The sequence below is a fragment of the Barbatula barbatula genome (assembly GCF_947034865.1).
Source record: "Barbatula barbatula genome assembly, chromosome: 21".
Taxonomy (NCBI): Eukaryota; Metazoa; Chordata; class Actinopteri; order Cypriniformes; family Nemacheilidae; genus Barbatula; species Barbatula barbatula.
The window spans coordinates 15,815,275-15,827,344 of NC_136784.1; the positions used below are offsets into that span (position 1 = coordinate 15,815,275).

General features: G+C 42.1%; 1 protein-coding gene across 1 annotated transcript in view; it reads left to right on the top strand.

The window, feature by feature from the left end:
- The window catches only part of jarid2b (jumonji and AT-rich interaction domain containing 2b), a 92,409-nt gene extending 80,357 nt beyond the window's left edge, over window positions 1-12,052 (top strand). The window contains exons 7-18 of the mRNA XM_079484851.1: window positions 1,410-2,628; window positions 3,801-4,315; window positions 5,989-6,081; window positions 6,713-6,831; window positions 6,916-6,986; window positions 7,363-7,477; window positions 8,183-8,288; window positions 8,382-8,564; window positions 8,857-8,987; window positions 9,149-9,332; window positions 9,638-9,745; window positions 10,052-12,052. Coding sequence (XP_079340977.1) covers window positions 1,410-2,628; window positions 3,801-4,315; window positions 5,989-6,081; window positions 6,713-6,831; window positions 6,916-6,986; window positions 7,363-7,477; window positions 8,183-8,288; window positions 8,382-8,564; window positions 8,857-8,987; window positions 9,149-9,332; window positions 9,638-9,745; window positions 10,052-10,243 — 3,036 coding nt within the window. The 3' untranslated portion in view covers window positions 10,244-12,052. The remainder of the gene's footprint in view (window positions 1-1,409; window positions 2,629-3,800; window positions 4,316-5,988; window positions 6,082-6,712; window positions 6,832-6,915; window positions 6,987-7,362; window positions 7,478-8,182; window positions 8,289-8,381; window positions 8,565-8,856; window positions 8,988-9,148; window positions 9,333-9,637; window positions 9,746-10,051) is intronic.
- The last annotated feature ends 18 nt before the right edge of the window (window positions 12,053-12,070 follow it).

Below are 12,070 nucleotides of genomic sequence, written 5' to 3' on the forward strand. Positions count from 1 at the left end.
TTTAATAACGTATTTGAATGGACCCTTTTATTACAAGGCGTGCCCTTGTGACAAGGCAACTTTTCTCAGAAGGTCTTTAAAATCGTTCTTGTTTTGTAGTGTATATATAGTACTATACATAAATTATAATGGTATAAGTAGTTATTATTATTATTATTATTTTGTTTTTTCTCGTTTTTGTTTATTCTATTTTTTGCAGAGGACTAATATTCAAGCACATTCTCAAAGGAAAAACAAAAACACTTTTGAATTCTCTACCTGATTTACCAGATTTTTTAAGCAAGCAAAAGTAAAGCCGACCTTGACAGGCAGTGATGTGCATTTTTATTGTATGAAAAAAAGCCTCTTTGATATTTAGATTTTAAAAACTTACCGTGACATGACGGTGGGTAGATCCTGAATGGGTGAACCAGATATTCTCCCCATGTGTGGTCTCTATTATACATTCGAATACCTGATCACATCCACGTCCATTGTTCCCAATAAAGGCTTGTCGAGGCCTTTAAACCAAATGTTCGCACTCATCCCTCCCGTTCACTGAGATTCCTCAAACGTCAGGTAGTGGTTTTATTTCACCTGGAGTTTTAGTCCCCCCTGGCTGCTTCTTTTCCTGGCTCTGTGAGGACACACAAACAAGAAATCAAATCCTTTATGTGATGCCAAACATTTTGAGCCAAAGAAAACCGTGTGAGGAGAAAAGTCGGGTTTGACTTTGTTTGTAGCCTGGCATAGTCTTAATTCCCATGGCGGCTGTTAAACAATGAGAGGCCCGGCGTAACCCAAGCTGCATCTGCTCTGCTTGAAGTATACAGGGCCTCAGATCAGCTGAAAGCACGACTCCTTTTTATTTGGGGCATTAAAGACAAATTTACAGAACTTTAGTGTAGTGTGCAGCATAAAATCCCATTCAAGAACCAATGCATGATTTGTTTTATGATTAAACTACACTTCTAAGGATATTTTGAAGCAGTTGGCAACAATTTTTCTCTACTGCATTTCTTTTCCCTCCTCCTTTTCTTCTTTTTTTCTGGTTTGGGGTTTTTGGAGCTCTGTTGTGGTCTGTATTGTTGTGTGAGGAATAAGTAGATATTATGGGCTTATTAACATTCAAATTGAAAGGTCTTGCACAGTGGTGATAGAATCCCACAACACTGTTGTTTGCAAATGGTTGTATATTGGATATCAGGGTCTCAAACAATGCGTATGATAATTGGTTGAGCACTAAAGTAGGCAGATCTTTTCAACAAACAGCCAGTGAGTAATGCATGAAATCCATTCATAATCACGTCTTTTGCCATTTTGTAATTACTGTAAAAATATAGACACTGCCAAATATAAAAATGATCAGTCACAATCTGAACTGTAACATGACAACATCACATGACATCTTCTTTCTCTGTCCTCCACAGGTCCCGAAAGTAAACGGACTCACACGGGCATCATCAGTCGGTGCAAAAAAGTCTAAAGACTTCTGCCTGCCGTCTAAAACTGTGAACTACACAGCCACCGTGACCAAGGGCCACGTCACCTACACCAAAGCAAAACGAGAACTGGCGAAGAAAGCCAAACTCAACCACAGCAAGCACGCTGGGTCCGCTGGCCTCCGTGCTTACAGCAACAACCACCACCATCATTCTTATCATCCAACCAGCAATGGCCACGGCCGGCCCAAGCTCTCTCACTCAGGAAAAGCCCAAAGTATCAATGCAAAAACCCGCAAACAGGTGCTATTGTCGAACGGGGTGCATAAGGTTACTAACGGGGGCCGTCTTAATGGCAGGATTAATGGACGCCACAGTGCCAGGGAAGAGGACGATACCCGAAAGGTGCGACAGGGTCTGCGGAACTCCAAACGCAGGAGTGAAGCAGCCATCACGATTGTCACAGAGTGTGATGAGGCTAAAACCAAACAGCCTCTTACTGACGCTAAGAAACCCAAATTGCAGTCCAGTCCTTTGGAAACACGAAGCAAGAAAGCCCTTGGCCAGTTCAAAGCCTCGGGCAATGTTACTATTGCACACAGTATCACTGAAATGGCCGCTTCCCCCATGCAGAAAACGGGTCCTGCACCTCCTCCCTCTCCCCCCGCTGCTCCGGCCTCCCCCGGCATGCCCCAAAACCCTGCAACCCCTGAGCCGGCACGTCAACGGCCCAGACGTGCATCTGCTGGCAAGCTGATGTTCATCAGGCAAGCACAGCAGAGGGCCTATACTAACCACACCCTCAACAGGACCACATCCACTACCTCAGCCAGCAAGTCCTTCAAACCAGCAGAGCTCACAGCCACGCCCCCTCCTCGGCTGGAAAGGGAGCGAGAGAGGAGCAGGCCGGGGTCGACGGCCCTGGGGGATGTGCCCATTTTGAAGCCCAACTCCAGGGAGTTTCAGGACCCTTTGGTGTACCTCGATTCAGTTCGGGAACGGGCAGAGACGTGTGGAATGTGCAGAGTGCTGCCGCCTTCTGACTGGAGGCCGGAGTGCAAACTGAATGATGAGATGCGTTTTGTGACGCAGGTTCAGCGCATCCACAAACTGGGTCGGCGTTGGGGTCCTAATGTTCAGAAACTGGCCTGCATTAAGAAGCACCTCATATCTCAGGGCATCTCAATGGATGAGCCACCACTTATAGGTGAGTTTTGGTGAAACCATGTTAAAGAAATCAATGTTAAACCAGTGCTAAACCAGTTGGTTGTATCGCAGATGTCAAGTTTTGCCCAAAAGATTCAGAAGTATGTCATCAGTTATTCACCTTGATGACATTCCAAGCTTCCAAAAATAACAACCCGGAATTGTTGGGTAAGATGTTGGCGCTGATTTTTACGTACAAAGAACTTGCGTAATGACCAGGGGCTAACATCATTCTTGAGTTGAATGCTTGTACAAGCATTATGTCTGCACTGGACAATAGCAATTGTATTGAATTGGATGAATCGCAAAAATGGTGGCAGTTTTGCCCTATGCATAATTCAATATCACTTTGAACATTTTAACATGTTCTTAAGTCAATCAAAAAGGGGAATGAAGGAATCTGTCTATAGACTGACCAACAAACCGCTTCACAGTCTAGTGAGGGCAGTTCACAAATGCCGATTGCTCTATGTTGTCATGTCAGTTGTCTGCCGAGGTTTGGAAACAATTTCTCACCTCCTGCACATCTTTTAAGATTTCCCCTAACAGCGTTACGGGTTCATAAAGCAGATGGAACCATTGCTTTGGGCTGGAAAGCTGTGCGCACTTAAGAGTCCGGTCAGGATATACGGTGGAAATAAATGTTTATTGAGCCTTGTAGAATGCTGCTGGTGTTCTGGAGTGGTTCCTGTGAGAGATTTTAACTTCTGGTCATTGACCTTTGTTGGTGCTCTGTCTCTCTGTTCCTCTGCTCATTTGTTCCAGCTACACTTCAGCTGTTATGTTTCAACAGACAAATAAAGATGCCACAACATTTTACACTCCCATATTTAGAGAATTAATGAGGTGTGAAATGTAATGAATTTCAATTCTGGACCTGTCAATACTTATTCTGTGGCGTATGGCGCAAAGCTTCGCTGTTGTTACGGTTTAGCAGAGCTATGTTTGAAACATAAAATGACTATTAAAAGCGATGCATAATGTTTTAGGATGGCTGCAAGTAAACCATCTGAATGTAGGTTTTTCTGAAAAGGTGTGAAATTAGGGTGGGTCTGTTTGAGTGGCCTATAAAAAGCTGTAAGTAATGCTGTTCATTTTAGCAATGCTAATGGAGCAAAAATGACTTGATTCTGAAATCTGTGCATTTAACACAACTACTGTTTGTTCTTCCAGGTGGCTGTGAATTAGACCTGGCTCGCTTTTCTGAGCTGGTCTGCGACATGGGTGGAATGCAGCAGGTTATGGACCTGAAAAAATGGAGCCGGCTGGCCGACCTGCTCCGCATTCCAAAATCAGCACAGGACCGTCTGGCCAAGCTCCAGGAAGCCTACCTGCAATACCTGCTTTCCTACGACCTTCTCTCTCTTGAGGAGCACCGGCAACTAGTGCAGGAGGTGCTGGCAGAAAAAGAGGTTGTGGAACGCAAGTGGGGGCCCCTGGAGGGTCACACGGATAGCTGCCAACAATCCCTCTCTTTGCCCAGCTACGAGCCCAAGAACGGCCTCAACGGCCTCAACCACCGCAACGGCTTCCGGAACCACGGCAAAGAGCCAGACACCCAGCGCCATGTTGGCCGCCGCAGACTGTTTGCTCAGGAAAAGAAAGGGACAGTGGTGGCGGGCAGTGAAGTGGCTCATGAGGCGGAAAATGAAGGTGTTCTCAGCGACCAGCACAAATGTATATACAAGGTGAGGAATGATTTTAAAACTCTGCAGAAAATAGCATTGGCTAAGCTGAACCAATGGCAGTATTGTGTGTCAAACTAGTTTCACTGACTTTATTCAGTCAGTCAGCCTGGCAGATGTGTCGTTTCCTCAGGTAATGAAGTGTTTAGGGAACGCGGAGAGGGCTCGCCACTGAGCTGCCAAACAGCTTGCCAGAATATCAAGCGAGATGACTGTGTTCCCCTTCACACTGAACACAGAGGCACACAGCTGGGGACGGAGCTGTGCTGCTCGGGGAAGAAATGCTTAATCGGGATGCGTTTTGGCTTTCGTTGCTGATAGGGTTTGCTCTGCGGATTTTGATGGATGCGTCTTTATATGCTGTGTTACGCATCTCAGATCTGAGCTTCGATTTTGGTGCTCTGTTTTCTCTTGACTTGCTATGTTGCCGGGATAAGAATCTCTTTATTCTTCAGGCTGATCACATGGTAGCTTTTTGAAACAATGGGTGGTTATTAGTTATATAGGAGTTATTATCGGAGTTTCCGTTTCAGTCACTCATGACTTAAGATAAAACTCACTTAAGGAGGGAACGGAGCTTGTGTGGTATTGGTCCTTTAAGATAAGGAAGGGGGGTAAAGGGAACTGTGTGACCTGTGAATGTGTGTTGGTGGGTGTGTATAGGTGAGAGTGTAGAGAAAGAGAGGCTGTTATGTTAAAGGGCTTGTTCCCAGGCCCCGAGCTGCTCGTGAGGCTGAGCTCTTGGCTATAGTCTAGGTAAGATGACTCCGTCTCCTCTACCAGCCTCATAAAAATACAGCACAGGCTCTTATAGCACCCCGTCTGTCTGTGTGTGTAATCTGAAGTAACTCTCTCCTGATCTGTGTGTTGAGATTGAGCCTCCTCACTGAGCGGTGCCTGAATATTGGTCACGTCTCAGCTCAGCTGCTCACATACTCCACAACAGCACAATATCTGCCTGCTGCCGGTCAATTGCAATCTATGCAGTCACACTGTTGAAGGCCGGTCTTAAAGGGACACGCACCAATAAAAGAAACACTCAGTGATGGAGTTAAAATGATTGAGAACCCCTACTTCACCAAGGCCCACGTTATATTCAACAATTTTCAATGCCCCCGCTTACAAAATTTCACAATTTCTACCCAATATATATTTTTTAGAGCTTGACATAAACATGTTTATTCGTTAAAAAAATAGGTAAAAAATAAGAAATATCTTTGTTTTTAGATTGTCTTCAGCGGTCATTTAGTCTAACTAAATCTGTTTTTCTGTGTATGTTGTCAGATAACAAAAAGGTAAGAAAGAGATGGTTCTTTAAAGATCCCTTGACTGAATGGTTCTTTGTGGAACCAAAAACTGTTCCTCTGTGGCATCGAAATAATCTTTTTAGCAGCTTTATTTTTAACAAAGGGGAGATTTACCACCTTGAACACTGTAGGAATGAAAATCTTACGTTTTACTTGCCCCTTGACTTACCGAACAGTTGATCACAACGGTGTCTATTCTGGCATTTAAATGCACATTAGCTGGTCCGAAATGAGAAACAATGTTGCTGGTTTTGAGCTTTAGTGTTAAAAACTATTGTGGGTTACAGCAATTTACAACAATTTGACCGTTGACTGTACGTCAGACACTGTAAAGTTTGTTTAGATTGCTTTGTCATTTTCTTTTTTCAGGGGAGATCGGTATCTTTGACCACCTTTTACAGAATAGCAAGAAATACTATGATGATGTGCTTCAACAAGGAGCCTGGGGCTGCTGAAGTTGAGGTACACATTCACAATTTACTTTATTTTACGCAATGATCCCTCTAGTGACCAATATGTGCAATGCTAAAAATATGGTATCATACTATACTTTAGTGTGCTGTTAAATATCATATTTACATTTACTGTACACTGCAAAAAGAAATTGAATGATGTTATTTGTAGTACAAATATCAAAAGATTATTAATATCGAAGTAAAAAAATACTTCTCAACTGACCCAAGATATTTAGTCTTGTTTTATAAATAAACATTTAAGGATTTTGTAAGTTTATGGTAAAAAACAAGCAAATATACATTTATAAGTTAATGTAAGATTATAAGATTTTTGTATTTGTACTAGAAAATGAACATTTTATTCTTCTTTGTGGGAAATTCACTTTTTGTAGTGTATTGTTTTTCACATACTCATTCATCCAGAGCGATTTACAAATGAGAGCGCTTTCAGCATTTTGCAAATGAGCTACTAATAAATACAGTCTTTGTTTTTTAAAACACACAGTAGTAGAAAGTACATGTAGGTGCATGTTGGTTCCGTGTTGCATATTTTATGACCGTATCCCTTGACCGTTGTGTTCCTGTTTTCATACGTTTTTCTGTGTATCTCCATTCGTCCTGCTTCTCTTACTTTACAGCAAGATTACTGGCGGACAGTGGAGCAGAGGGACTGTCATGTAGCAGTGCATTATGGGAAAGTGGACACAAACACACATGGAAGTGGCTTCCCTGTGGCCAAGACTGAACCCTTCTCCAAGTAAGAGCATCTTCTCAATTAAAGGTATGATGTATTGCCAGCGATGAACGATGATACAAAAATGTGTTTGTTTTGTCTCTGTAGGCATGGATGGAACCTCACTGTCCTTCCCAATAACTCTGGATCCATTCTGCGCCATCTTGGTGCTGTGCCCGGTGAGTCGGCCATTGTTACGTTTAGTCATTTAGCAGACGCTTTTATCCAAAGCCACTTACAAAGAGTTCGGGGAGCAACAAGCGACATGTCATAAAAGAGTAATAGTACAATAGGTGCTAATACAATGATACTAGTTTCAACAAAAGCTAGACCACCTGTTGACAGAAGAGGGTTAGGGAACTTTTATTTTTTTATTTGTCTGTCAAGTATTCGCCGAAGAGGTGTGTTTTAAGTAGTTTTTTGAAGGTTGTGAGTGATGTTGTTGACATTGGGCATTGGGACCGGACCGCGTTGTTCCTCTCATGACTGTATAGTTTCTCTGTTGAATATGTCATAATTTCTCTTTCTCTCTTTCTCTTGTTCTCCTATACACAGGGGTGACTATTCCCTGGCTGAACATTGGCATGGTCTTTTCTACCTCATGCTGGTCACAAGACCAAAACCGCCTTCCATACATGGATTACTTACACACTGGTGCTGATTGCATTTGGTGAGCATTCTTCCACTTTATACCATTATTCATTATGATGTGGTAGTGATTTGTCTTACTTAGTATTGTTTTGTGTGTGTAATAAAGTTATGTATCAAACAAATGTAGGTTTAAATGTCTAATAATGTGTAAACATTAAATAATAAGTTATTATAAGATACGTAATGTCGAGAAATCGAACCCAGAATAAAAGTCTGTTTTTACATGATATATGTCTGTGTACTGTGCTTTTCACTTTTGCATAAAGACGCATCTGCGTACCTGCATAAATAAAACAAATACAATTTAAACATTTATGTTTTATTTAAATTTAAAAATACATGTAAATATTAACTAAATATGCATGTTTGTGTTTATAAATTCAAAATTAATATGCACAGTACAATATACGTATATTATGTAAAAACACAAACTTTTAATTGTTTGACAGCCCTAATTAATAATGAACATTTTGGTTATAATGTAACTGCACTGTCAGTCTTGATCTCTAGAGGGCGCAGTACTCTGTGAATCACATTTCATTACTTTGCATTTTGCTCATGGCAGCGTCAGCTGTTTGCTTGTGTTCTATGTGCGTGACTCATCATAATAAAGCCAATTCCTGTTGCCATGGCAACACAGCTGGTTCGGATGCAGGCAGACAGCACCGTTGTCTTGCGTCATCTAAACAAACACTGACAGAAAGCTCCTCCCGTCCTGTTACAGGTATTCTATTCCTGCTGAGGAAAAGACGAAGCTTGATAAAGTGGTGCACACGCTGCTACAGGCCAATGGTACACCGGGACTGGAAATGCTGGAGAAGAATATAATGGTATGACACTGTTGAAAAAAGAAATCGCAATAAAATGCGCAATCATAAGATGTGAATGTGATGGACTAATCCAGATGTGTCTTTTCAATCCAGATTTCTCCAGAGGTGCTGCGTCGCGAGGGGATAAAGGTCTACCGTACGGTCCAGCAGACCGGGCAGTTTGTGGTGGTCTTCCCCGGAGCGTTTGTGTCCAGGGTGTGCTGTGGCTACAGTGTTTCTGAGACCGTGCACTTCGCCACACCGCATTGGATGAACCTTGGCTACGAGGCTGCTAAGGTAAGCGATCACATTCATTTGACAAAATTCTGTCTTGTGTTTGTTTAAAGCATAACACTTCAGAGATATTTGGTAACATTAGGGTGCAGTTATAAGCGTGTTCTGTACAGTAAGGTTACATTTAGGAAGCATATATAGTGCGACTAAAATGGTCGCAATTTCGAGCAGAGCAGTCCATCGGGACAATTGCGTAAGGAAATTGTGTTCTCGCATCGGATCTCGTCACACCCCTAGCTAACAGGTAATGCTATTGAAATATAAAATAAATTCCACCTGTTTTTTCCTCCCGCAGGACCTGAAATGCAGGCGCATAGCCAAACCCTTCTCTATGGAGAAGCTCCTCTATCAGATCGCCACAGCCGAGGCCAAACGAGAAAACAGACTTGTGCTCAGTACAATCTCTTCTCTTCTTAAAGATCTCAGGTGAGCACTGCAGAAAGTTTGTCGTTTTGTCATGTTGGTTTTGTCTATGAGGAAGCATGAGAGGTGGTTAAATAAAGTCACTGCTGTCGTTCTGGAGGAAAACATTAACAGTAGTAAAGCGCTTTTCATGAGGACTGAACGGGTGTGATGGTCTCCTACAGGAACATAGAAATGAAGCAAAGGCAGGAGCTGTATGAAGCAGGGCTGCTCTCTTCTGCACGATACTGCACTCACGACAACAACCAATCACCTGCAGACGCCCGGAAGAAACCGCGCAAGTGGCTGGCGGTGGAGTCATCGGAGAGACGCTGCCAAACATGCCAGCATCTCTGTTACTTGTCTATGGTGAGATTCCAATATTATTATTATTATTATACAATGTCAATGTGTTTAAAATGTGTTTACAGTTCAGGAAGAGCCAAAAATCCTAAAATGCAACAACAAAAGAAAATGTATATACAAATTTGGGTAAAAAAACATCTTTTAAACCCCAAAGTTAAAAAAACTAAGAAATGTATACAAAACATAGATTAATAAATACAAATTTGCCAATAATTGCTTTACTTTTTAACCAAATAATTGACTTTGATTCATCATAAACATTAGAATGAGTGTTTATGATCTCAATTGAGCTGTGGTTTGTTTGCTAGGTGGTGCAGGAGAATGAAAATGTTGTCTTCTGTCTGGAGTGTGCACTGAACTACGTGGAGAATCACAAAAGCTGTCGGGGACTCAAGATGATGTACCGCTACGATGAGGTAAGATGCTTGCTCAAAACATGATCGAAAACTCACCTGCAGGGGGAGCTGTTGAGATGCCTTTCCTTGCACAGCTTTCTAGGATTCTTAAACAACACCATACTGATATAATCCCTCAGAAAATCTGTGCGTTTCAACGAACCCTAGTGGTAAAAAATCACCAAACATTGAACGAAACCACGTGCTTTAAACATAACAACATATTGATTCACTTGTGATGGCGCAATGTGTTTTTCTCCATCTGTTTTTCTGAAAATCTTCTCCTCTGAAGCTCTTCTCGTTGTCTTTCTCCCTCCCATCCCTCAGGAGCAGATCAACAGTTTGGTGAATCAGGTGTGCGGTAAAGCCCTGCTGAGGAACACATCTGACATCTGTAACGGCTCCAGCCCCACCAAAACCCCAGCCAAGCGCCGCCCTCGCAAGAGTTCTGCCGTAGAGGGGTCTCTCGCCCACCTGCCCACCCACCTGTCCAAAAGTGCCACTGCTGCAGTTTCATGAAATCTGTGAGGGGGGGGGCTCCAACCAATCCACTTTCCTCCATGTCATATCTGTCTCAACCCCGCCCTCATAGCAGAGCAGATTTTCCTGTGTTGAAAACAGGCTGCCTTTTTTGCACTAGTGCACTAGTTTTTCTTTTCATTTGTTTGTTTTATTCTCCAGATGTTTGATAGCATTAAGAGATATGGACCCAGGTGTGCATTTCACCGGCATGTGCGAGTATGACATCGTCCTCCCGCGTCATCTCCGGCCCATTTGACTGCACACGCGCTTGCCTGAACCCTGACACTTGGGACACATGGGTGCTTCTCTCCTCGTCTTTACGTCCCCTTCCTTTGAATGTTGGAGCTCGACGGAGCTGCCGAGAACTTGTTGTTTTATGACGTCACAATTGTTTTACGATTTGAATTCATTCGGTCCCCATGCAGCTCCTCTGCAGAAAAGAAATGCAGTTCGAAATAAGGTAAACACTTGAAATTGTTTTTGGATTATGTGTTTTTTTAAGACGAAGTATTTCGTTTTAGTTCGGTTTTCTTGCTTTCCTCCGTGGATTTGGGGGACACTGGTTTCCATGGCAGCGGGTCGGGTTGTACTTGAGGAAGTGGGCGGGTTACAGAATGAAAGGGTGTGGGTCCCGACCCCGTAGTGAGAGGGGTTCCTCCCACTTTGACGCTCGTGAGCGATAACTGTGCCTGATGTTTAGCGGGAGATCTTTCTTTTATTTTTGGTGCTGTTTTTTTTTACTGTATATCAGTACAAAAAGGTAATAAAAACTGAAGCGCTATCTGCTGTAGCCTTCTAATCCCACATTGTGGAAAAAACCCGGAGGTTTTCCGCTTCTAGATGTGCAATCGTGTCAACATTCCACTTCCAGACTTATTGATTTATCTGTACCAGTTAACATTAATTATTATATTATATTATTGTAATTATTCTATTTTGTGTTTTGACTTTTTTTTCTCTTATTCGGATGTGATATCAAGTTAGAGCCACTATTCAGAGGGTGTAAAATGTGAAATGCAAGTCCGAGTTTTGTTCTTTTTGGTTTTCCCTTTTGCAGAAGTATCATGAGTTGATTTAGAGAAAGAAAATCTCCTTTCGTGTACATAATTCTGTAAATGTCTTTAATACTTGAGCCTTTGTTGGAGTGACAGAAGAAGCAGATTGACGGATGGAGTGATGGCAGATGAAGAAAAGCCTTACATTTTCAGTTTCTTCAGCTGTGGGAGGCGTACAGGGTTGCTCTGGTAATGTGTATAAATTTGAAGTGCTGCTTACATCACTGAGGACTACGATACGGAGTCGCAAATTCCCCCTAGTTTTTTTTAGGCTTACTTTTTTAAAGAAAAGGGAAAATGCTTTCACAAAAAAAGGTTTTTACATTTTCATTACTGAAAATTCGACATTGTAGTAGCTACTCATGTTGCACTGAGCTTGCCAGTGGGGACTGTCAAGGAAAAAACTATAATCCAGTTTGTTGGTTGATGTTCTTAACAGAAGATTGAACTGTTTTAGGAGTATTTAATGAAAACTGAGTCGGGTGTTTTCAACAACAACGGTGGTTGTCAAGTTTTTATGGCCTTATGATGTATTTTATTCAGAATATTTTGGTGTTTCAGTTTTTTGGTTCCTTTTTTTCTACAATATGAGAGAGATATGCTCACTGTCAGGCGAAGTTAATTTATTAGCACTGCGTCTCAGCTTTTCTTCCCATGTGGAAAGAGTTCATGTTGGTTATAATGCCAGTTTTATTTTATTTTTTACTTTTTCAATTTGTACTTAAGGTTTAATAAAAACTCATGAACAGTTCACTGTCAGACTGTGTGT